This window comes from Lytechinus variegatus, chromosome 3 (genome assembly GCF_018143015.1).
Source record: "Lytechinus variegatus isolate NC3 chromosome 3, Lvar_3.0, whole genome shotgun sequence".
Classification (NCBI taxonomy): Eukaryota; Metazoa; Echinodermata; class Echinoidea; order Temnopleuroida; family Toxopneustidae; genus Lytechinus; species Lytechinus variegatus.
The window spans coordinates 33904010-33931565 of record NC_054742.1 but is presented as its reverse complement, the minus strand read 5'-3'; the positions used below and the strand labels follow the sequence as shown (position 1 = coordinate 33931565).

Below are 27556 nucleotides of genomic sequence, written 5' to 3'. Positions count from 1 at the left end.
AGATTCCATTAAAAAAATTCATGTACAAGTATTATGTCATCTTCTTGTAATGGCAGTGCCTCATTCACATGTATGTATATGTATCTTTGGGCAAAGAGATATGGGCATCTTACATTCGTTGACACACAGATACACAAACTGTCTACCATCACACCTTATCAAGGGCCTTGTTAATACTCACTTCCTCACTGCCCCAATTTGTCAGGGCCCTTTCAATATCAGGTTAAAGTATATCCACACAATTCCACTTGTATGCATTTATATTTTCAATCCCTCATTCTTGGTCATGAGGGTAACATAAGAAAATAAAGACCTCAACACTGGTATAATTACAAGCAACTAGAATTTAATGCCATATTATTTTGCAAGGAAGTGAACAGAAACGTGCAAACATAATAAAACAATGTGTTTCCCTCAAAATTACTTCATCAATGGTTTTGTTTTAAGTTGGTGAATTTCTTCTCCCCTCATTTTAATCCAATTAAGTTATCTTATTTAATGTTCATTGTAGTGGTGAGTTTGCTAGAGACATTAGAAAGGTGTATTGTACACAATGTCATGCAATCGTGTTATCTTAGACAATAAAATAATCCATTATCTAAATCTGCAGTCAAAGTGACTGTAATAATCTTATTATGCTATTCATCAACATAAATTATCACATCCTTTAGAATTTATCTAAAATCAACATGAGATAAAATAAACAAATGATATGAATTCAAGAGTACATAACATTCAAATTACATACTGAATATTTACATATCAATCTGTATCTGCAAATTTGTTAAAACAAATAAATACTGTATCATGACATATATTATATACAATACACAAATAAAACATACATGTATAAACATAAAATTGTATGTTTCTACCAAACCAATGCAATGATATTATGAATATATGCATAGAAACAGGGGTGGTTGAATACCATAATACAGTATGGCACATAATGTAAAAAAGGGTCATTGACATTTGAAAGGCTTTGACCTTGAATTTTATGGGTAAATGTGCATTCTATGTACTTCAATTTTATCATACTTGATCTTCTTGTAAGAATCTGTGCATTTTTACACCATGATCACCAACATGCTCCTTTTCATCTCAGAGATACCATTAAACAGTTTACAGGAAAAGGTCATTGACCTTTGACCTTGAAAAAAACACACTTTCCCTACCCCATATCTACTCAAATCTGTTGAAAAACCATTTCCATAATTTCATTCCAGATTGGTTATTTTGGGGTCTTATTTAGGGATACTAATAGTCATCTGTGACTTTTTGACATTTATATTCATGATCATGAATCTAAACAGATAGTCATCACTTACACACTTGAATCAAGTTTGAAGTCACAATCTTTCAAATAGTTCTTAGGTCATCATGAGAAATTCTTTTCAGATAAATGACCTTTGACTTTTTATATCTTGACTCCCAAATCTAAACATATCATAATCTCTTTAACAAGTATACTTGCAGCAAGTTTGAAGTTGAGCTATAAATCAATTCTTTATATCATGAAAAAAAAAAGACAAACAACCCAAACATGACTGCAGAAAACATCTATATTGTGCACAGATATAAAACCATGCAAATCTGTTTTTGTGTAATGCCCACTTATAGAAAACCAATCAAACTAGCAGTAAATAAACTTTTAGACAGGGCTCCCTTATTGTATGTGTATATTTTAACAGGATTAGAAATTATGAACATTATATAATTTTGAATTATAAGGAGAATTAAATTAAAAACTTTCATTTTTTATTCAAAACATGGGCATGATGGGCATGAAAATTGTGTTGTTGACTAAAAATTTAAAAAAATATATACCATACCTTCACAATAAAACCTTATTTTATCTTGTGTGTTTTACATAAATCATACTGTTCTAATTAATAAAAACATAGTTTTAAGAGTTTTAAAATGATCTACATGCAGAGAACAACTATATAAACAGCTATGCCCTGCAAGATACAAACATGTACCAACTTCCAACATTAAGACAAAAGCAAGGTAATCTAAAATGGTATTAGACATGGATAAATATAATCTCCAACGAGAGAATCAAAGTCGGATATTTTCATTAACTTTTGTTTCCTTTACATTACCCTTCTCGTGACTTCAGATTGACAGTCTTCTATTAACATTTAGTCAATTGAATACTGAGACATCTAAATCCTAAATGCTTTGAATAGTGACCATTCGGTTAAAGTAGCAAACTGGTTAATATCTCAAGATCCAAATTTCCGAACTCTTCTTAACACAAATGACTAGAAAACAGATAATTCAGCATTCTTTTCCATATGTATGGTATACAATAATTGTATCATATTCGATGGCTAGAAATGCAATATCATAAATTTTCCACAAGTTATGGCCAATTTTGCATGAATCAAAGGTGAGTGCAACACTGGCACTATCAAATGAAATATTCAAACTATCCAGAGGAGAAAGCATTCAATATAATTATTCTACTCATTATATCGTGCGATAGGCATGATATTGCACAGAAAGATTTGTACATAAGCCTACGGGCATACTACGCAGGCCAAGATGCATTTTTGATGCGCTGCTGTTGTCGCCCTATATAATTCACTTTTCTACATGATCCTGGCTTTGAGGATTAGGTGGGGATGGAGTGTCCTCTGAAAGTGCTTCATTCACCTGCTCTCCATCTGTTGACTGTAGCGTTACTGATGATGGTGGGTGTGACTCTGTCTCTTGTCTCACTCTCTGCATATAAAAAAAGATAATGGCAGTGGAATTAGTGTACCAAGTAATAAAGGGAAATAAAATTGAGACTATCATAGTATATGGGACTGGGGTTAAAGTTGTATGTTCAACACTGTTGGAAACAAGATTTACCCCTAAAATAATCTTTGATGCATATACCTAAACATGCACAACTATAAACAAAATTACTTCATGCATCTCCCATTTTGGAATACTCGATGCAATTACTAATATTGTCTACAGGCCTGTGGATTAAGTGCCCATAATGCATTATCTAATTACAGACAAATTTAAATAGAGCGAACAAAAATGCAACTGAATATATAGCAGGTTAGTTATGGTAGATAAACAAGACTAAGAACAGTGATTTTTTTTAAAGAAAAATGGATATAAGGAATCTAAGCGTGAGGCTTGACTTTTCAATGACCCCCCCCCCCAAAAAAAAAGAATGATAAAATGTTCCCTTTCAAAAGAATTGTATTTCTAAAAACTTCTGTGACAAGTGTGAAATTACATCAGTAGGAAATAATTTAACTCCTCAAATTTATCTAGCAGGTTAAGCTATTGGGAAATATATATATATATATATATATGTATCTGTAAAGTTTGGTAGAATTATATGCAATTGTAAATCTGCATGAAACAATGTTTGTGTAGCAAAATTTAATTTGAATAATATAATATTATGATACAGTACCAGAAAAAATAATTTCCAAAGACGAAAACAATTGTGTACGAAAGACGAAAACAATTGTGTACGAACTTTGATGTATCCCTTGCCAACAGCCCACTTTGTAACCATTGGCTACCTATGAACAACGATGTTGATTACTCATTGAGGAAAAGACTTAAATATCGTCAGTTTCATTGTAAAACCAAACATTTCCAAAACAGCCCATTACCTTACTTTATAAATTTATTAAACGCTAACTTGAAATAAGTTAGAGTTCCTTGATATAGATAGTTACCCAGTTGATATACATAGGTCTACAAACATCTACTGTGCAAGTTGTGTTTTGCTAATATATCGCGCCTAATACTAATTTGTTATTATTATTAGCTCACAAGCTTCAGATGGAAATTTTACAATTTTTAGAACTTTTTAAACTCAAACACAATTGAATAGGTTTACAGGTTTTTATTAGTCATGATTTTAATGCATGTATTTCACATTGTAACAACTAAAGGGAAACAATGTTTTTTTTATGCCAATATTTTACTCATTTTAATTAAGATTTCTCATGTGGTGGAAGATGTGTTATTTTACAAACTGCGTCATTCTTCAAATTTTAAGTAATCGTTCTCAGGATTGAGCAGGACGGTTTCTTGGGACGGGCGACCACTCACCCCCCCCTTGGTTCTTTTTTTTTTTTTTATCTGTATGCTTAATGAGTGCAAGGTGTGAGGGGTGACTGCTGGGTTGGTGGGTGCAGTTGTTTGATTTAACGTGTTTATGGTTGTTGGATGAATGAGTGTGCTATGAATGTGAATGTGAATGTTTTTTTTTTTTTTTGTAAGAGATTGTTTGTCGGTCCTATTAATGCATAGCTCCAGTGGGGTTAGCTGACCCTAAGTTCCGCCTGAGCGATGGATTTGAATAACCAATTCCATTGCCCAGGTTGAATGGTGTTGTTGAGGGATTGGCATTCCCTGGCTGGAGCTGTGCATTGAACTTGACTGCTCGCTCGTCCCCGGACACCCTCCTGTCTTTAGTTCTTTTGTTACTTGCTTAAATCTATGTTTTTATTGTTTGAATTTGAGTGGCGATGTTTGTCAATGGGCATTCTTCCACCACCACCACCTTTCAGTCTTCTAGTTGTTCTTTTGTTAAGTTGCATTATATTCTCTTAATCATGTCAAGTTTTGATGTTTTTAAATCACCTATTTATACATGTATATACCTGTAAATTGTACACAATTCAGCCTTTTGGCTGCAACGTGCAATTATTTTGAATAAAACCTTTTCAGTTCAATTCAATTCAATTCAAAACAATGTAATATGCTTCCCAGAATGTAATACACAGCATTCAAAGATATAAAGACAACAAAATAAATGAACTTACTGACAGACTCATACACAGATCTACACAAAAAAAAAACAACCACACAACATACAATTATGAGACACTGGTCTGATGTATGGAATATTAAGGAAGAGCACCATATGAATGAAACCACTCTAAAAGTAAAAATAATGATAAATTAATGAATTGTACAGTCCTGCATTATGTGCTAACACTACTATTGACTGGACACAAAGACAATTCACAGTATACTGGCAAGATTAATTTTTAAGATAATGAAAATGGGAAAAGTTTTTATCACCAACAAATCAGATATCCTATAGGAGAATAATCTAGAAGGATTTTTTGAATGCATACAGTTAATAATTATGCTTCCACCACAGACAAAAATAAATAACACACATAACTTCCAAAATTTTCCAATAATGAACTTTGACTATGAGACCCAAAATGTATAAACAAAAAAAAATCTTTATCTCCCCAATATGCAAAGGCTTGTGTTTTGGATTATTTTTTTTTTTGCATAGCATGCAGCCTTTTTTGTCTCTATTTTACTTTTGCTTCAATTATGTATCCTTAAACACCAATATTTACATGATTTGTTACACTCAATACTGTGATATGTTTTTCAAAAATTATCAGAATTCAAAGGATCACTAATAGTATTTACATGCACATGCAGCAAGTCACATTAAGTCATTATCATATGAGGGTTGTGTTTCAGAATGCTGCTTGTAAGTTATGCAACACTTAATGAACAACAGGAACATGATTCATAAGGCTATTAATAGATTATAAAATGACAGTACGGATGACCAGTGACACTTTCTAATGCTAAATGATGTATCCCTATATCATTAAGTCACCATTCGTGCATAGCCATGAATAGCTTCTAAACAACTCTATGAAACAGCCCTCTAATTAAAACAAGCCAAATGAGGGGCTACACAGGGAACACACAAGGAGCTATATATCTAGCTTAGAAATGTAGCAGCTAAATGCACATGCACATTTAGGTCTAGGATTAGAACCACCACCACCACCAATACATTACTATGTCTAATAATGATACCATAAGAAGGCTACAGATGGAACACAAAAAAATGTTAAAAGAACTAGACCCAATTTCCTTACTACTGTCCTAGTCATTTTTCTCCTTCCCGACCTTCCCCGTCATTCACAATATGTGATGGTTATTCACCGGACCACCGTTCCATAGCTCGGAGACCTCCTTACGACACACTGCTACAGCCAGGGTAGACAGGACGGTGCAGGGTACCAAGTAGAGGAGAGCAGGCTGTCCTGTCTGCATGAGGGTGAGTGCGACGAAGGTGATTATCAGTCCAACACCATATGCTGTGAGAGATGAAAATAAAACAAAAAGAGGAATGAATTCTCAGCTTTCCGTACTCCTGGCATATTTCTCTATGAAGTAAATTTGTCAACAACTTAATACCAGATTTTTAGAATTTGCACAATATCAAAATTACATGACGAAAATATGGCAAAGATACAGAGACAAGATTTCAAATCACTTTTAAATAATTCATAAATTACATTTATAAGTTCTACTAAATCATCCTCAGCTTATGATAGCAATGATTTGAACAAGACATTTGTATTTAATTTCCAGAGTATTCTTCACAATTGATTGATTTTAAGGGACAATAAACTCCATGTCCCACCACTTGGTAGAGTTTACTTACTTGATCATGTTTTCATGTCAGAGAACAAAATAGCACATGAATGGCTCTGGATCTAGTAATCCAAAAAGTGTACATGAAAGGGAAATGTTTGAGGAAAGACGACTTGCTTGCACTGTGTACTGTGCACACTGTACAATGCTTGTATATGACATCTCACAATATCAATTAAAAAACAGGATATTTACACGTTTATTTGCATGGTTCAATTTTCATTCGCCTTGATTAGTAGACTTGTAACTAATGAATTTTTTTTGTCATTTAAAATATCACCACTGTGATGTATGAACCTTATACTGTATGATATCAAAGTACATGTATACACTCACCAATAACAGATGTGATGTAATATATCCTTGGAGATTTAACTTTCAAGTCATAGGTGTGGCAGAAACCAACAAGCAGACCTGTCCAATCAAAAAAGTTGATGGCAGTAATAATTGTATTTATTGTCACAATATGTTGATGAATTGATTGAGTTGATAAAGTTAACTTCACACTTGTTCAGTCATAAATCATGAGTACGGTAAATAAATTGATTGCATTATGTATGAGAATAACAAATATGTTTGACCCCATGATTAATAAAAAACATTTCAAACATGCTAAATGCCTAAGATTTTATACCTTCACAGAAATGCCTTCTATTGTTAAAGCTAAACTAATTTAGTTACTGCAATCATTGATTTCAAGAGTTTAAAATACCACCGTAAATCGTCAACATTTCATCTTAGATCTGGAAGTGGTGTGCTTACATTAATCCAACTTTGTGAAATCTAAACTGAAAACCAAACACTTTAGATAACCAACACAGATAAACACAATCATGTTGGACAATGCATTATTATTGCTTGGGAAAACACCCTTCACCTTTGCAGGAATGCAACAGTTATTTTGCACATTTCTCATAAAATATATTTTTTCTACCAGAATAATTTTGCATATATTACTTTTCTTTAAACATACAAATTAAATACCGGTAGCCATTTTATTGGAATCTGTTGAACTCATTTTGAAATCATTACCGCAAATGTACGACTGCTACTACTACTACTACTACTACTACTTCTACTACTACTAATACTGCCACCATAACAGATTTGACAACTTACAACCAAAGTGCTACAAACACTATTACTATTACCAATAAAAGGAATGATAAAGCTTCGCACCTGGTACTAGAATGTCTCCAAAGCCCAGCATAGAGTAAACATTGCACACAGAGAATACCGAATGGCAGAGCCGTGGCACAGTCAGCAGGACAGGAATCTGGATAAGATTAACACCAAAACTAGTAAAATCATCACCACATAATGAAATTGTATACTGGGTTGGTATTCTGGTACCCAATTGTAACTTTTGTCGTCAATTTATTTCTATCTGAGATGTATGATTGCCACAAACCAGTATTCTGAACATTGTCTTTTCTCTGGATATCTCTGTAAGTCCCGTCCATCAGACAAACCAATCACAATCACTGTTAGTTTCAAATGGTATTGAGATGTTAATATGGTGCTGAAAAAAATGACAAAAGTTATGACTGCTACACCCAGTCATAAATGTTTTCATGTCTATTGACTGTAAAGGGATTAAGCACGTTTGATAATTCGCATATTTTTTTTTGCATGCTATGATGAAGAGACACACAAAAGTTATGACAATGTTGATGACAAAAGTATGACATCCACCAGAATATTGATTTTGTCACATCACTGAGAAAGAATAAAATATTGAGAAAAGACAATAGTCAGAACACTGCCCCTGGTTATTTATTAACAAATTAAGCAGGTCAAATTGTTGTTCAATTCCCCTAAAAGACTCCATTTTGTTTTTAGGGGTATAACAAATATTATTCTGGAACTATATAATGATTACATGAATATTCAAACTTTCAGCCTTTCATAGCATAGATATGGAAAGAATGTGTAAAACAAAAAAATCATTAAAACAAAGAAAGTTGAATGAAAAAAGAAATACAAAATCATGATGTGAGAGATTCTACTGCAGAAAATTACTTTTTTGAAAGATGAAATCAGAAGGAAAAGATGGAGTAAAAAAAAAGAAAAAAAATAATAACCTGCTCTGAAGCTGACTCGCCACCTGTAGCTACTTTGACCATCACACTCTCACCAGTCTGTAAAGAAAAGGTACAAATTCCGAGTTATCTAATGGGAAATAAATGAGGTTGATGGATATTACATATATCAAAATGCCCATTGCAGGTTAGCTACATATTAAAGATGGCTGTTACCAAGACTACTAGTACTATGACACTAAGGCATTATATGTGCATTGAATATCCTCTAAGCTTTTGGCACCAACACTCATGCCCACTGTTTGAGAGTCTCATAACATAAACTTCATTTCTGGTATGGTATTGAAATATGTTTTAACATGATTTGAAACTGTTTATTATGATGTACGAATGGGTACATACTGTAAGATTCAGAAAAAACATTAATGACACAAGCCTGCTGAAGAGTAATATGCATTCCATAAGATATCATAAAATTGTCGGCCCAAACAGTTCAGCTGTTTTAGATCGAAGCATGGCATTTGTGGAAATCTAAGATGCAATCTTTTGCTGTGAAACTCTATCTATATTAATGCTCCAACTATTCAAGTAACATGAAAAGAACTTGAAAAAAAATCTCAAAATAATTGTTTTCATCTTTCCAACGACAGATGTTTGCCTTCCACAGTAAATTTCCGCATCTAGTGGATATATAAATATACATAGAGAAGGTGGTTGCAAAATATGGTTCCCAAAGTGGTGCAAATGTACATAGCTTTCAACAAACCTCTGAAGGCCATATATATTTGCTTTATATCAATCATTGGTATTAAATGCAACAGAAAGGAAACATAAATGTTATAACAGATAAGCAATCTCAGTCTTTGTCCCATACTGAAATATCACAAAATTATGAACAAAGTCTGATATTAGGTGATCATCATAACATATATGCACACCATCCAAATAAAACCAAAAAATACCTCTATGCCACCATGCATGTGATTAAAGGTCTACCCATGCAGCAGTAAATATTTCTTGCACTATTTACCGCTCATCAGGTATTATTCTCAGCTTTTGACATCAAATGCTAGGATTAATGATATTTTGCCTTATTTTGTGAGGGTGGTTTGAATTATCGCATGGAGGGGCTTAGACCAATCACCAGTTCAGATTATTTTTACGATGCATATTCTACCCACCTTTGTAAAATGAGGTGTGATGAAAACAAAGAAGACGTCATAAACAAACAGCAGTGACAGAAGAAGGACACATGTCTGGACAAAGAAGACACAAAATACAAGATAAAATGAATCAATAGTTTACAGGGCAATGTCTGCTCCATTAAATAACATCTATGTATTTGTAAAAGCTGTCATGCATGAATACCTATAACATTTATGTGTCAATACTAATCAAACTAATAAAATTCATCCAAGCCAAATTTCTACTTAGGACATGTCTTGAAGGTGTACCACAACAGCCACTGGAATTGTTGTGGTGGTAATATTTTAGTTGGCAATCTTTTTTTTTTTAGTAAAGCCATGTGTTAGAAGATTGAAGAAATATAAATATTATCAAATTTCAATTCATCAAGAGAGAGGGTAATGAAAAAAAATCAATAGAATAACATAAGTTGCAGATTAAGATAAAGTTGAGGGAATTTTTGAACATTGAGAATCTAGCCATGAGGTAATTATGTATGTATGTTATAATTTAAGTTTATACATGGGGTTGATGCATGATGAGCCTTAGGAATAATATGATTCCACTGTGCAGCTATTTCCACAAACTACTGTGGAAATAAAAAGTTTCCATGAAAAACTCACTTTGAAGTTTGGTAGCCGAACCACCTTCAACACACTGATACAGAAACATATGCCCAAGATATCAAGCAAGATCCAGGCAAATGATTCCTTACGATAGAAGAACCAGGTAAGGACAAATGCTCCACAACCTAGCCACAATATGGCACTTGTGACTGTGGGACGCTTCTGGAACACAGGAATCAGAGGCAGCCTAAAGATAAATAAAGATCACAGCACTTCATTATTGGATATTGTAGTAGTTTATCTGATGAGAAAAATTAAAATGAATGGATATATGTATGAAACAATAATATGTATATGTATAACACTCTTGTATATCACATTTATGGTTTATGTGATGGGTTTTTAAATCCCTATCAAAATCACACAATGTCTTTGTCTACAACAGTTGAACAAGTTCAACAAGTATCAATCCATGAGATAACCACTCAGTACAAGTAGGTTTGTAGTACATGCTGCTGATTTATGCTAGAGTCAAAGTGGGATTGTCTTCCTGAATTGTCATTTACTAGATTGCAACCTGTCTGAGACATCTTATAGAATATATAAACAGCTCATCAATTTATATCTTAGTGTGAGGATGCAAGTGAATATATCTGAAACACAAACTCACCTTTCCTTACAAGGAATAGCGAAATCAACCACAGGAAGCAATGTAGTATGCATGCCTGACCAAGCACCTATGCAGTATAGCGCAATCACAACGTATACTGGAATACAGTTGAGGAAGGAACAAAAGATCGACCAGTAAATATAACAATAATAAAAAGACCTTCTCATGAAAATATATATTCAAAAGCAGATCATATACATTGAAGTATTGAAATTTTGAAGTATTACAACTATAAAGCATTACCCTAAATCTAGAACAGATTCCTGATTTATTTTCAATCATGCGTATTTGCCTTAAAAAATCTTGATTGGTTGCTGACTGTTGAGGCCTGTCACAATACAGTCAGTCGGCAGGTCCCAAGAAAGTGGCTTCTTTCATCCAAGTGATATTCATGACTTGAAATGTTTTGCATATTTGATGATGATAATAATGCTGACCAAAACACCTCTTTTCATTCAGTCATTGCTGCTCTAATTGTGCATCGAATTTCATGATTTTTGGATCATTGTAAAGAAGAAGAATCATTCTTTCAGGTCATGTGTTTGAATTTATTTAAAGATTTTGTAATATAGGTTAAAATTTTGATCTAAAATATGCTATAAAATTATCATTTTCACCTGAAAAAAGCTGCTATTTTCACACTACATTTTAGTTTGAGCACAAATGATTTTTTTAAACCATGATAAACTGAATATGTATGCTTTAAAATAGTATAGGTTTCAAAATAAGAATTGGTTTAATCGGGTCAAGATCACAGTTTTCATTGGCCAAGTACATAAAGCAGCTTGAAAACAAGAATACTGCACTCTGATTGGTCAAAGAGACCACACACTGGCAAATTCCAACGGTTCCAGTGCCTGGGTTCATGGGAAGGTCATACTTCCCATGTAGTAATCTCCTCAAATTACCCACGCCTGTTGTTCTGAGAACCTTATCCAGCCAATCAAAACTCTGGATTTCATGCAAGTACAAAATTTCAGAAATCTCGTCTTGTACCTTGGTGGGAAAAGTGTGATCTTGACCCGATTAAAAGGTGCTGCATATCAAGAGTGGCATTGTGAGAAAGTACAGAAGTTCAGCTTTGTGGTGAATATATATATCTTTGAGGCTCAAAATAAAAAGTTTTGCACAATTTGCAAAAGAAAACAGAGGAAGAAAATTCAGCTTTGAGGTACATTTTCAGGCCAGAAATTCACTTATTTATCAAAATATTGTATACAAATTAAATGACCAATATGAAAAATAACATTTACTCTATCTGATGGTGCAATAATATTTCATTTAACTTGAGGTTAAAACAGGTAAATTCTTAGAGAAAGGGAATCTCACGAATCACGAGATATTGCATGGAGGATTCAGCCACGAGACGATTTGGATGAACCTTGCCTTTTTGCTTATTAGCATAGGGAACTGTGGTCTGACTGAATATCAGTAAGCACTATCAAAAGTTCTTCATGAAGCAGGCTCTTGTTTTTTTTTTAATTAATGCTATTCTGCTAGGTAACAATAATGGAATTAGAAGAAAAGTAAATCCTGATCAACACTGAACACACACTGGTGCTCATTAAACCCTCAAAAGACTTTTAATGCACCTCCTATAAAACTACTAATTTGGGAAATGACATAATTTGTAATTGAATTGGTTAAATGGACACAGTATGTTATTGACTTACCAACTGGGCTGTAGAAGAAGAATAAAAGAAGCAGTAAGACCATGATCATGAGGACCCAACAGATAACAATAGGAGGGGTGATTGTGACAGCTTCTGTCTCTTCACTTTCCTCCTCATCAGATTCACTGGATTCTCCATTGTTAACATTCTGGTAGCGACCTTGGCCATCCCTCCTCTCATGTCTCTTTTCTCGTTTGTGTCTATTAGGAGACAAAGGCACACATACCAACACTAAGCGATCATGACTTCATCTAAACCCCTCAAAAAAAGTTTCGAAATTTGAGTGTGGCCATTAATTTCTCAAAATTTCCAATTTTACATAATGCATATTTGACATCATTCAAAAGATCATTGAATTTTCTTTAAAATTATACCATGCTTGTTATGATCATGCCATCACAAAAAGAGCAGGATTCAAAAGTGTTGGATGAGGTCTGAATTGAAAGACGAAACAAAATACGGTAAGCAGAAATAGTCATGAAGGGTCAATACAGAACATGTTTTTCTTTTGTCTGTGTGAATAGAGATGAAAATCCATTCAAAGTAAGCTCCTGCTTCTTCATATTTTATGTTTTGTTGTGGTATATATATGATTTGAGTCGTGATTTGAAATACCCATGCATGTTTTTTTGTTATGTTTTTGCTCGAGCAGAGGTGTGTTTGATTCCATGTTAATGTTAATGCAGGTTAAGGTGCATAAAAACAAAAGAAACCACTCAGAAACTCATTCATCAACAAGGAAAAAACAGTGACTTTCAATATTGTGTCATTTTGTAAACTTTGAATTTTGACCTTGCCCCACATTTTAAGGCACTGCACCTCTATGTGAACCATAATCATATCATGTAGGGTATCATTTTAAAGAGAATTAAATGATCTCTTCATTGATACTAATTACACATTGGTATTTACTCAAACAGAGGAGGGATTATCGATCAAAGTCAGATTTCCAAACTTTTGGGGGGGAGTTTATATAATATAATGCACATGCTTTTATCCAGTTGGATGATTTATACCTCTGGAAAATATGGCGATCCTTGCTACAGATGCAGTCATAACACAAATTCTGACACGCATTATACCATATGTGAATGGGGTAGAAAATGAAGATTCATATCTTTTTCTGCAGCTGAGACTCTACTATTCTACAAAATTTTTGCCAATGTTATTTTACAATATAAGTTCCCAATACTTAGCATGTAACCAACCTTCGCAATGGACATAACACTGCCAAATCCAAACATACATATTTCAGATACTTAATTGAAAACCAAACCCAAACCAAAATATCTCTTATATCACTTATAAAACTACAACTCAATCAACTACAGATCTCAAGAAAATTCTGTTATGACAGACCACCCTCCAACTTCCTCCTCTCAAACCAACACAAAAAATACTTAACAATACTCCTACATACTAAACAGGACTTCATAAGATATTATCCAAGAAACTTACTGCTTATAACCCATGAGTCCTGCCCAAAAGCCTCCGATTGCCAGAGTACCCGTAGCCATTAGCCAAATCACTATCATGTTATAATCCCACTGCGGTGGTTGGGGACTGTACAAGGCTACCTCTGGACTTGATCCTTGAATCTGCATGGAAAGTAAAGATAAAACAACTAAGTAATTACTAGTGCATATCAGGACTTAATCAAACTAGCCAATCCATTAGTCCCGACTGATGATGCAGGTAATAATACCATAGTAATGTTGCATGAAGGGTCGTTATACAATGTCACCTGGGTTTAACCGGCCATATAGACGATTAATAGCCCTGCACTCACCTTAGTGCATGAATGAACATTACGCACGGCGCGCCCACAATACCCCCAAATATGTACTCTGATGACCCATTCAGAGTCAGTCAGTGTCAAGGTTAACCAGTGAGAGTTCTGTGTCTGGAGAGTGAAGGTCAAGTCAAGTACGTGTTCAGCCGCAACAAACAGGACCTCTAGACCTTCGCTGGACACCACGTACTACCGAGGGATATTACACACCTTGGAGCTAGGGGCATTAATTCAGTAACTGCCTCAATCTCACTTAATTAATACATTAGTAATATCCTGCAGACTATTGGATTGCCGAATATATGTTACAAATCCATTCAGTAAAAGACTGACATTTTAAGAAGTAAATTTTCAAAAAGTTTCACATGATATTATCACTAAGAGCCCCAAGTGGGAATAAGATTACCATTTAGTTTTGTTTGTGAGTCTAAATACTCTGCTGCAATTACACTATACTGTATAACTGTAGCAGCATAACTTTTAAAGAGTCACCATGCCAACACAACTTTGAATTAAATACACAAACAATTGGTGCATCAAATCACATGTGTATCGCATTATACATACATTCAGCTTTTGCAATGACTGTCTACTTTGATATTTTTCAGGAAAATTTAAGGATTTAAAAAAAAAATGCTAACAGAAATATTCTGATGAACTAAGATAACCCTACAAAAGTAGGGGCCAAAGTATAATTTATGGAGACAAAACTTAATTTCATTTTACATCAGCTTTCTAGACATTAAAATCATACATTACATGCATACTTGCCAACTTTAGAAAAAAAAAAGAGGAATCCATTTTTCATGCAGAGTAACGAGTGTGTGACATTTTGTGCGGGAAGGGTGTGGGGGTACCCCCTGCCACGGTTAGAAATTTTTGGAATTTTAGAACGTGAAATGGGGGGTTTTCCTTCACTTTTGAAGTGCCTTTTACCTGTCCACAAAGAAAAAAAATCTTAATTTTGTCCCAGTGTTATGAAACATGAAACAGGAAAATCAACAGGATTCATTTCATGAAATTGTACCAAATTTTTAGACTTCAAAAACATGTATTTCCATTACAATAATAACTGGATATTTCTCAGAATACTCCTTGTATTTCTAAATAATTTTGGGTTTGCTCATTTTGACTTTATTTCAAGAAAACAGACTAACAGTCTAAATGCACATGTAACTTACACATGAACTTAGCTGTGTTTGCACGCGCTTCTGCAATGTGCGCGCCATGTGAGGTAGGCAAAGTGAAAAACTACGTACAAGAGTGTGTTCAGTTAGTGGAAAAATAATGCTATTTGGGATATCGCGATATCCAGGTGTCCGCAAGCTCCAGATTGGTCTAACCTTCGCTCCAGCCATTTTTTCAATATCATCAATGTAAAAATTAATGAAAATCAGAATTATGGGGTTGATATTCGTAATGTGGGGTTGGCAATAAAAAATCAGGATGATTCCGCCAAAATCGGGATGGTTGGCAAGTATGTACATGTATGTTCATGACTTACCTATGTATAAGTAGGGAAAATTAATAAGCTATTCTATTCATTCTTTTTCAATTCTTAATAGTTTTGCACAGCATTGAATCTAATGAGATGCTGACACAAGGGCATCCAAGTATGAATAGACTATTCAGAAGCACTAGGGTACCATGAATAAGTATCCTAATTTATGAATCAATAGAGTCTAATGGATGTAACATCCTATTCAGTTTCACCAGATAAATATCCAATAAAAAGGACAAACAATGCAATATGAGCTACATAGCTTTACCTTATGGTGCTTGGGATAATTGCATCCTTGTCATAAATTGGCTAGAATGAGGTATGAAAGCAATATTGGTGGAAAGATCAAGTAACCTATTTTATTCTATAAAATCAAATTCCATATATAAAATGTATACTCACCAATAGATCTTGGAAGTCTTTCTTATCCAGAAGAACGATGGGTATGTCAATTTGAATGGATTCATTAAAAGATGGGGTTGTCTAATTGAGCAAGAATGAATGGATAAAAGCAAGACACAACAAAGGGGAATTATGATGTGAAAATGGCAAGTTTAAAATTAAATGAAAAAGAGTCCGGGTATATACTCAGCTGGTCAATTGTCAAGTACATAACAAAACAATTTTACTTCTCAAATCTTATCAGCATTTCTGGTTGTTAGAGGAAATCTTTCAACTACAGTATGTTCTGTACTTTCCTCTGTAAAAAAAATGCTACACAAACCAAATATTGTGTAGCAGTCATAGAACATGTGGAGCAAAATTGAGATGCAATACCAATAAGCTTATTTCCTGCAAAAGAAGTCATGTTGTGTCAAAGTACATCAAGTTTTATTATGCATAAATCTTTTAATGTAGAGTATCCCTAATAATAGATTATTAACTTCAATCAATTGAAATGGATAAGAATCAAGCAAGGATTGGTTGCATTTGCTTAAACTTAACTCATGATAATCATATGCAACTTGTTTTTAGCGAACATAAAAAAACCTGCATTACAGACTTGTATTAAACGTTAGGAATTGTGTACATCAATCTATATAACAGATTTAAGATTAGGCAATGTCTCTCCACATTCTATGTTCTTACGGCATAACACATCAAAAGCATCTCTTGCATAAAAATACAATAACAATGTCTTACCACTCCTGTTTCACTGACAACCAAAACCCCTTCAGCCTTTGCCTGCTGTGCATGCAAACCCTTCTCTGTGAAGGTACAATTGCCTCTCATGACGGCAGCTACATGACCTTCCAACGAAGATAACTTGGTGTCACTGCAAAGGACAGATGGCGTCAAATCCGCCAAGGGCTTGTATGCCTACATATATATCAATGGATAAAAACATTCAGGGTGAAATTGATCCAGCAATCATTTCTAATAATTTGATGCAAATTATGAAATTGAGGGATGCTCTTCAACATAGTTTATCCCTAAAGGTGTCCATTGATCTGAAGTCCCTACCCCCACTTCTCTCCCCAGTCATTGGTCAAGATTGGCAACGCTTAGGCCCCAACTCACAGAGGAATCAGTTTTGGATCTGTGGTCTGAAACTATGACTTTTGCAGATTTCATGCATTATATACAATGTAAAAAATGCACAAAATTTGACAGTTTTAAGCATGAATTAGCCTATATACTCTCTCAGAAAACTAATTTGTGGACTCCTTAATCCAAACAATGAACTTATGTGAAGTTGTGAGGTACATGTAACTACACCATTTCAAAAGCATGTATTCCTTATAAAACTTTCTCAAGACACACACTTGAATTAAGCATAATTAATGGAAGATACCTGCAGAGTCCATGTTTAGGAAGATGGTTTAAAAACTACCAATTCCAAGGCAGAATGCTCAGTTTCAGATACATGTACTAAAGCAATATGACAAGGATCAATTCACACACACAAAAAAAAAAATCAGAATATTGGTGCCATGACAAGGTTTAAATAAGATAGGATTTAAAGTCCACTAGGATTTTGATTTAGATGAAATCCCAGTATCAGAGATTAACAATGTTCAAATTCTATGCTGAGCCATTACCTAATAAAGCACACATCAATAATATTCACCCAAATTACTTCTGCATTACTTACTGCTTGCTCAAGCTTCGTAGGTAGTTCGTATTGTGATGAATCATACATAATGCAGTATTCTCTACTACCTTGGCCATTGTCATACTGCACAGAAACAATGCCATAATATGCTTCAATCTGTAAACAAAAACACAGTATATTAGTTTTAATTTACTCTGGATGACAGGTGTAAGCCAAGTTTGTCTAGGAATCTAAGTAAAACAGCAGAGCCATTCTGAAGGCTATGTAAGATCATGATCCATGTTTTGACAAAATAAAGCCATAGAGTCACACACCCTTAATGAAGTTACATGTAGATTATTAAACTCAAACAGAATATTTTATCACTAAAACACACATCATGCATAGTATTTTTTCAAAACAGTGTGACCACTGGCATAAACCTTGTATCACACCTATTGTTCAAAGGGGGGGGGGGTGGAACAATAGTAATGCTGAGAGCTTGGCCGGAACACAATTTTTGGTTGCGTTTCTATTGCAAAGACCTTTCATATGAATTTGCCAATATTCATAATAATTTTAATTTGGGGGTAATATACATATACCTATCTCATGGATGTCTACGCATAAATACTGCAGGTAGGACATCAAAATTCAGAAAGCTCTTAATTTGTCATAAAAACACATATTCTTCAAGTCCTAAAACATGATAACAAGCGGAGCACCTCTGACAGTCTCACCTGCATTATGCAATTCAATATAGCAGCAGTGCTGACTTTGAAACTACTATGAAATAATTATTCACAAAAAACACCATTCATATAATGATACAATACTACGTTCATTGACCCTAAATGACATTTGACCTTGATCATGTGACCTACATGTAAGACTTGTCAGTGATACTTGATTGCCCCTATGTCTACATTTTTCATGATATAAACTTTGAAAGTTATGACAGCAATTTAATAATTACCTCCAACATGACCAAAGTTCATTGACCTTAAATGACCTTTGACCTTGTGATCTGAAACTCGCACATTATGTTCAGTGATACTTGATTACTCTTATCTCAAAGTTATATAAATCTGATTCATAAACTTTGAAAGTTATGATGCTAATTCAACAAATACCCCAACTTGGCCAAAGTTCCTTGACCCTAAATGACCTTTGACCTTGGTCATGTGACTTGAAATTATTATACCATATGAGCCTGGGTTAAGTTAAAATGAAATTATTGCGTTTACAAGGACTGCGAAGGGTAAGATGAAAGCATGTCAGTGTGACCTTGACCTTTGGACCTCAAAATCAATAGACTTCCTGGGGTCCATGCTATTATCATCTACACACAAAATTAGATGATCCTAGGTTAAGTTAAACTGAAGTTATCACATTTACAAGGACTGCAGAAGGGTAAGATGAGAATTTATTTCTGTAACCTTGACCTCAAAATCAATAAGCTTCCTGGGATCCATAGATCATGTTTATGTGCCAAACAATACATGAAAGAAATGGTACCTCGCTTACCTATACGTTGCATGGATGCACGCACTCAAGTAAAGTGACGTAATATAGATATTTCGTGTGTAAACATCGCGCCACGCATCAGCTAAAATTTATGAAAATCCATGAACTACATCATGCAAGCCTATATATCGATGACTTAAATCAAACTAAGACACGCAACAACCACAAACTTTACACATGCAATACATAAAAAGATAAAGAAATTCATATCAAAATGATGGAAAATAATGAATGAAAATGCAGATTGGGCATTATCACGATCCAAGTCCAAGGTGACTGGGATCCACAGACAATTTTTTTTGCTTTTATTTCGTTGACTCATCGCTAGTACTTTTTCAAGTATAGACTTCTACTAGGCATGAATAAATCAAGATGGTCTCTTTTCATGTTTCTAATAAAACTTGGGAACTTCGGTTTAGTACTTCAAAAAGTAATTTTTTAAGTATAGACTTCTCTACTAGGCCTGAATAAATCAGGACTGTCTCTTTTCGTATTTCTCATAAAACTTGAGAACTTTGGTTTAATTTGTATATTATGTTTTTACTAGTCTGTTCCTAATGTACTAAATAAATCAGAATTGCATATACTTCCTTTTTTCAGTCTTTTTTGCATTATTTCATCGACAAAGTACTTTTAATAGTAGGCCTAAATAAATCAGGATTGTCTCTTTCATATTTATGACAATGCTTGCTTTATTTCATGGATTCCTAATTTATTAAAATAAATCAGAATTGCAGCTACTTCTTTTCAGTCTCTATTGCTTTATTTTATTGTCTACTACTTTTTTATACCAAATAAATCATGATCATCTCTTTTACACATTTTTCACTTAAATCCCTACTTCGTCTATTACGTTTTTACTAAATAAATCAAATTGCATCTCCCTCTTCAGTCTTCATTGTATCACATCAGTTCCTAATACTATAACAAATTAGAATTTCATTATTTTTTTCAGTCTCCATTGATTTATTTCTTCAGTTAAAAAGAACACAAAAACTAACTTAACAAAAACTGTATAATTATTCCTTGTGATCTAAGTTCCCCCTTTAAAATAAAACGGCATTAACCCATTGATATTCATCTACCCCTCATTTTCCTCCTCTTCAAAACCACTCTGCCACATTGAGACCCTGAGAGAATAGATGAATATTTTCGATAATATGAATTAAAACTAGAGATGCTTGGCGGGTCGCGTAGCCGAGCACATGTATCCCCCTAACCCACCGCATCATCCGTCATTGCGATATATAGAGCTCACACAAAAATTTGACAAATAAATACAATTATCATGGTGACAATGACCCTAGCATGCAGGTCCCCAAAAATCCATCTACCATCAAAGTGTGGTTGAAAAGTGACTTATGGTTGCAGAGAAAGAGAGTCTTGCATGTAAACTTCAACGTTGACCTGAAAATGACCTTTGACCTTACCATGTGACCTCTGACTGCAGCGTAACATGCAGGTTCCCCAAGTCCATCTACCATCCAAGTTTGGTTGAAAAGTGACTTATGCCTGGTTGCAGAGAAAGAGAGTCTTGCATGTAAACTTCAGCGTTTACCTGAAAATGACCTTTGACCTTACCATGTGACCTCTGACTGCAGCATAACATGCAGGTCCCCCAACCCAAGTCCATCTAACTTACCATCCAAGTTTGGTTGAAAAGTGACTTTTCAAAATCGCCAAAGCGAAGTAGAACTAGGCTTATCATGCTTATCCGATTGTGATGAGAGGTACAAGTTACAACTAAACTACAAATTTGATTTGGTGACCAGTTTTTTTTTTGTATTTAAATGATGTTTTATTGGTCACTTCAAGGTACATTCATTCAATACAGTTGAACAAATACGAATGATACATTATAAGAAATTACATAACAGTTACATAACACAAGTGGATAACCACTGTACCATGTCTCGCCACCTGCGTTCGTGGACACTCCTTTTGTTATTTCGAATTGCTATATTCTTTTCCATTTTATACGATCGAGTTAACAAATCAACACAATCAGAAACTGTTGGTTTACATGATTTACATCTACTTAGATAAATTTATTTCTTTGCAATAACTAAAACATGATTAAAAAGAAGACATTTTATTGATAAAATACCGATTACACTTTTTCCGTTAATAATGAAAAATCAAACATAGTGAGTTCTTTTCCGAGCTGATTCCAAAATAACTGTGTACATGGGCAATTCCAAAATAAATGTTCGATTGTTTCAATTTCTGCATTACAGAAAGAACATAAAGGTGAAGTAATGACTTTCATTTTATACAACTTATAGTTCAAGTTTAAAATATCGTTCAATACTTTGAACTGAAATTCTCTGTATTTTACATCAATAGTGTTCAATAGAATAGATGAACGAGCTAATACCAATTCTTTATCTGAAACATGATATCTGTTTTGAAGTCTAAACGTACTTACAGGACGCTCATATTTTTCTGCTACTAACAGATCATAAAAATGTTTACTTTTTATTTTGTTTAGCTGTACCAACTCAACAGGAAGGATAATATTTGATATAGCTGCATTCTTAAATGAGTCCGTATATGATATTTTAGAAAATTTTGTCTTTAAAAAAGCAGAATACACTCCCTGTAATCGAAAGTAGTCGTTGGCATCTAAATCAAATAACCTTTTCATTTCATCCAATCGTCTTAAAGTACATCCTTCAGTAAGGATGTCATTAAAAAACACAATTCTTTTTAAAAACAATTTTCGAAAGAAGATTATATCTCGAGTAACTTTCAGTTGTTTATTGATGATCTGGAACTTCGTATTATCCTCTCTGTTTCTCACATTAAGAGAATCCCAACATTGTAAAATATTTTTATAAAACTGAGGAATATCAAAGTTCAACATTTTAAGACCATAGTTACAGTTGAATACAAACAATCCCCCGTTCTTTTTAAGGTAATATTGAAGAATTTGAAACCATCCTTGTTTATCCGCATGTTTAATTCTCTCTATCCAAAATAACTGCTGGGCTTTAACAGCCGAATACACATGTATCTAATATCTTAATTCCTCCGTTTGATAAATCCTGGATCATGACGTTTCTTCTAATTTTGTCTGGTCCATTCCAAATGGAATGCCTCTGGCCGTCTCACCTGCATCACGCAGTTCAATATAGCAGCAGTGCTGACTTTGAAAACTACTCTAACTCGCAAAAGATGTTCAGTGATACATGGTTACTCTTATGTCCACTTTTTATGAACTAGACCAATAAACTTACAGAGATATGATGGTTATTCAACAAAAAACCCCAACATGGCCAAAGTTCATTGACCTTACATGACCTTTGACCTTGATCATGTGACCTGAAACTCGCACAAGATGTTCAGTGATACTTGATTACTCTTATGTCCAAGTTTCATGAATCTGATCCATAAACTTTCAAAGTTATGATGGTAATTCAACTATACACCCAATTCGGCCAAAGTTCATTGACCTTTGACCTTGGTCATGTGACCTGAAATGCGCACAGGATGTTCAGTGATACTTGATTACTCTAATGTCCAAGTTTAACGAACTACACCAATAAACTTTCAAAGTTATGATGGTAATTTAACAGATACCCCCAATTCGGCGAAAGTTCATTGACCCTAAATGACCTTTGACCTTAATCATGAGACCTGAAACTTGCACAAAATGTTCAGTGATGCTTGATTACTATTATGTCCAAGTTTCATGAATCAGATCCATAAACTTTCAAAGTTATGATGGGAATTCAACAGATACCCCCAATTCGGCAAAAAGTTCATTGACCCTAAATGACCTTTGACCTTGGTCATGTGACATAAAACTCATGCAGGATGTTCAGTGATACTCGATTAACCATATGTTCAAGTTTCATGAACTAGGTCCATACATTTTCTAAATTATGACATTTCAAAAACTTAACCTCAGGTCAAGATTTTGATGTTGATTCCTCCAACATGGTCTAAGTTCATTGACCCTAAATGACCTTTGACCTTGGTCATGTGACATGAAACTCTAATAGGATGTTCAGTGATACTTGATTAACCTTATGGTAGTGCTGCAGCCGAACCGCCGAACCGAACGGAAGTTCGCCGAACTTGGCACTTCCGAACCGGACCGAACCGAACTCAAAGGCCTGGTTCGGAAGTTCGGTAAAAAAAAAGTATGTTTGTATGTAATGCGTGAATGCGATGACTACATAGATTTAAGTATAAAATCAATAAAATATATATTGGTTAGTGATTGTGCACAAAGAGAATTCCACTCAATATATTTTTAAAATCCACTATGATAGCTCCCATCTTGTCTTTGATTGAACTGTTATCAACTTAAGAATATTTTATTAACATAAATATATTTTTTCTTGATAAAATGAGGGGGCATTTTGAAGCTAAACTCGGTATAAAAGTGTGGTGTAATTACGTATTGCCGTAATCGATCGTGATCGTAATCGGACCTAATCATTTTGTATTTAATAAAGAAAAAGAACCAGACATAAATTCATTCCTCGTAAATGACAAAGTATGACAGTTTCGGTCTCGTGTTTGATTAAATTTTTATCATTTTCAATTTTTTTATAAACATGAATAGGCCTGGGAGTAAACATCGATTGATCGAATGGTTCGATTGGCATGCCGCCAATCACCAATCGATTAGCAAAATTTACACTAATCGAATGTTCGGCAGATCCCGATTATGACGTTGGGATACCTCTAATACCCAAGTAATAAAAATAAAATGACAAGAAAACAATGATGACAGCTGTTTTTTACAGGTTTAAAAATTATGTTACCGAGGTAATGTTTCAAAAATTATCAATGATTGTATCACATTCACAGTTACATACCAACATGATAGCGCTCCGAAAATGTTAATCCCACCCGACCTTGCCCTCATACACAAAATAAGTCATTGTGTGCGTGCACAATAATAAGTAAACACATAACCAGCTCACTTGAGCTGATTGGACCTTCGGATAGCCAATGAAACTTTGGGAAACAAAGAAGCGGAAGGCATGTGGTTCCCTTATCAGGAAAGGTCATGACTTCAGAAATGAATTGACCCCTCCCCCATCTGTGTGTGTGTGTGCGTGTGAGGGAAAGAGAGAGGGAAGGATAGGGGGTGGGAGCCGGAGAATTTCTTTCATGTTTCAGAACAATGCAACCTTTTTTATATCCCCCTCAACCAATGAAAACTACATTCCAACACGCGCCCGCCTTCACCAGTACTTTCTCGACTAGTCTCCAAAAATAGACCCAGTTATACATGTAGGTTCAAATGATAAAAAAATCGTTATTTTGAAAGGTATTTCACATGAAATATTTTTTTTTAATACATGTGTAGCATCGTGGGCAGTGCCACAAGTGGAGGCGGGGACATGGTGTGGGCAAGGGATGAAAATTTTCAAGTGAAATGCTCCACCTGGGCTCTGTCTCAAAGAATATACTTCATGAATGAGTTGTTTACGTCTTTGGACTCGGCGGGGCTGATTCATTTATATGCAGGGGTGTGGCACTTGGAGGGATGAATGCATAATACCAGGGTACCAGTATTAATTTAGGAAAGATTTTCATTGGGACAATAAACTGAAAGATTTAATCTCATTTCATGAAGTTTCTTTTGATATAAAAAAATCATGGAGAAGGGGGAAAAGGGCCTCATTTATGCTAAACATGTGACTTTGATGGAGATTTCTTCATGGGGGGGGGGGTCACCATAAAGTAGGACAACTATTGTGACTTAAAAGACGTAATTCCCGACGAACAATCGAATCATTCAATTATTTTTCCAGGAAATAATCGAATGGTAATAATGACAATCGTCCCAGGCCTAAACATGAATATATTTTTTCCTTATAAAATGTGGGGACATTTTAAGCTTAACTCAGTTAAAAAGTGTAGTTGAATTACGTATTGCTGTAATCGGATGTACATTTAATTGAAAAGACATAAATTAATTCCTTGTGACTGACAAAGTAATGGTAAAGTATATTCCACCTTCTGAAATTTCCATATTAATATAAAAGATAAATAAATAAGAGATGAAGGAATGAGGGTGAAAAAAACAAAAAAGATAAAAATTCAAACCAAATCAACGCATGTTCCCTGATCGATGTTCCGGAAATGGTTGGTAAGGAAAGTTGAAACAGGAAGTCCAAACAACCTGCTCTCGGTCGCTATTATACAGGTAAAATTCGTATTCCAAACTTGAAACATTTTTCCATTGTCAATATTTTCTTAAAAGTGGTTTAATCTGGCCAATTACTGAGAATGAAATGATAAATTATCAGTTCCGTCTTAGTTCTGACGATCAACGCCGAGTGATTTCACAACACTAAAATATGCAGTACAGTCCCATGTACTCATTTTCGTGTTAGAAATATGTTTGAAGTCACGTAGCGTCCATCTTTCTGGACCAAGAATGGACTGATATTTATCTTTTTAAAGTAATTCATTGACCAGATTTTACCACTTTTCAGAAAATAGGGACTTTCTAAAACACTCGTATTCTTTGGAATGTGAATTTTACCGGTATAATAACAGTTGAGTGGAGGTTGTTTGTCTACTATTTCGACATTCCCGATCAACACTTTCCAATTTGAGAAGCTGCGTTGGCAATGACATCGTAATCGATCATGATCATAGCTACATGAAATAATCGTGAAAAAAATATTCTGATCTTTGTAATTCTGTTTCTGTCCTGATTCTCTCGTTATCAATATTTTTTTCTTTTGATTTTTTTTATTTTCATTTTAAAAATGAAAGTAGAAATGACTTATTTTTTGTTAATTAAAACAAAAGAAAGTTCAACAATTATCTTAACTATTCTTTTAGAAACAAAATTTATTATTAATACATGACGGATCATGCAGGAGATTACTTGTGTGTAGGTCGGCGGTCTTTACTTTTTATGTGTTAAATTTAATTTGGCATTTATTGCCGAACCCTGCCGAACCGAACCGAACCCGAACATGCCGCCTGACTTGCAGCACTACCTTATGGCCAAGTTTCATGAACTAGGTCCATATACTTTCTAAGTTATGATGTCATTTCAAAAACTTAACCTCAGGTTAAGATTTGATGTTGACGCCGCAGCCACCGTCGGAAAAGCGGCGCCTATAGTCTCACTCTGCTATGCAGGTGAGACAAAAACTGAAAAACACCCTCTCTAACTTTTTAAGAAACCAATCAGGTAAAAGAGTGGATGAAAATAAATAAATGAATTTGGATATTCCAAATGATTTAATTATTTGAATTTTACTGAATAAAGTTAGGCTTTTCATTTTCCACATGTTTAAAGTAACTTGTATTGATGACGGTATTTCTTCTGCTTTTTTAACTTGCGCAGTATCTGATCCAGTACCCACAAAATTACCAAGCACATTTATAGTATATACAAAATTGAAATTATGTCTGAAAACTGCATTCGACACATTACCAATCTTTAAAATTTCTGTCTTATTTAAATTAGTTGAACACTTCTCAAACTGTTGTATAATATCAAATAATGAGTGACCAGTTCCCAAAAGCACGGAATGGCTAGGAACATTATCAACCAACAAAATTGTGAAATACAAAAAAGAACATGATTAAGTTTAAGTAAGGTGCGCAACTAATATGCCCCCCCCTCCACAAGCCTGACACAAACGTAAATATCAGCATATGGGTCTACGGCTCAACAAGTAAGAATATTGCGCGTAGAATCTCCAACGTAGGTAAACGAAGTCCCAAGCCAACTTAAACTGACATATCACGCCTTCATTTAATAATATGGTAACACAAATTTGTCTTCTCGAGCATCCAATTTATTTCATCAAAAAATCAAAACGCCAACATACCTTTTGTAAAACAGCCAAAAGAATAATAAACTGTAATTTTTGTAACGACGCCATCTCTTCCTGTTCTGATTTTTTTGCTGTAGTTGTTGTTATGCACTGGAATGGTCCGAATGGTCGTCGCGGCTTGGCTGGCCGCCCGGCCGGCCGCGGCCGCCCGAATTGGCACCGTATAACGGAAGGGTAAGGGCGATCAGTGGATCAGCTAGGTCGAAGTACTATAGCTATCAAAGAATTATAGGCCTCGATCTTATTTCCCAGCTTATTTCTCAGTTCTCAGGGGTTCTCAGTA

General features: G+C 34.5%; 1 protein-coding gene across 2 annotated transcripts; it reads right to left on the bottom strand.

The window, feature by feature from the left end:
- Positions 1-610: 610 nt before the first annotated feature.
- Positions 611-27376, bottom strand: LOC121410838 (signal peptide peptidase-like 2B). 2 transcript variants are annotated; one of them, XM_041603158.1, is made up of 14 exons: positions 27268-27376; positions 17978-18094; positions 17026-17202; positions 16285-16365; positions 14048-14187; positions 12590-12789; positions 10917-11013; positions 10304-10493; positions 9677-9751; positions 8538-8594; positions 7633-7729; positions 6790-6867; positions 5892-6113; positions 611-2733 (listed from the first exon to the last, which is right to left on the bottom strand). In XM_041603158.1, the coding sequence occupies exons 1-13, from the start codon at positions 27319-27321 to the stop codon at positions 5935-5937; spliced, it is 1542 nt and encodes a 513-aa protein (XP_041459092.1). In that variant the 5' UTR covers positions 27322-27376; the 3' UTR covers positions 611-2733; positions 5892-5934. The 2 variants fall into 2 exon arrangements, with proteins under 2 accessions (XP_041459092.1, XP_041459091.1); XM_041603157.1 differs by having other exon boundaries at positions 5959-6113.
- Positions 27377-27556: the final 180 nt, after the last annotated feature.

Excerpts from the sequence above, each read along its gene's own strand:
- LOC121410838 (XM_041603157.1), bottom strand. The coding sequence starts at position 27,321 with ATGGCGTCGTTACAAAAATTACAGTTTATTATTCTTTTGGCTGTTTTA. Across the intron at positions 6,114-6,789 it reads TTACATCACATCTGTTATTG|CATATGGTGTTGGACTGATA; the intron begins GTGAGTGTATAC and ends CATCTCTCACAG. Across the intron at positions 2,734-5,958 it reads AGCTATGGAACGGTGGTCCG|AGAGTGAGACAAGAGACAGA; the intron begins GTGAATAACCAT and ends TTTTATATGCAG.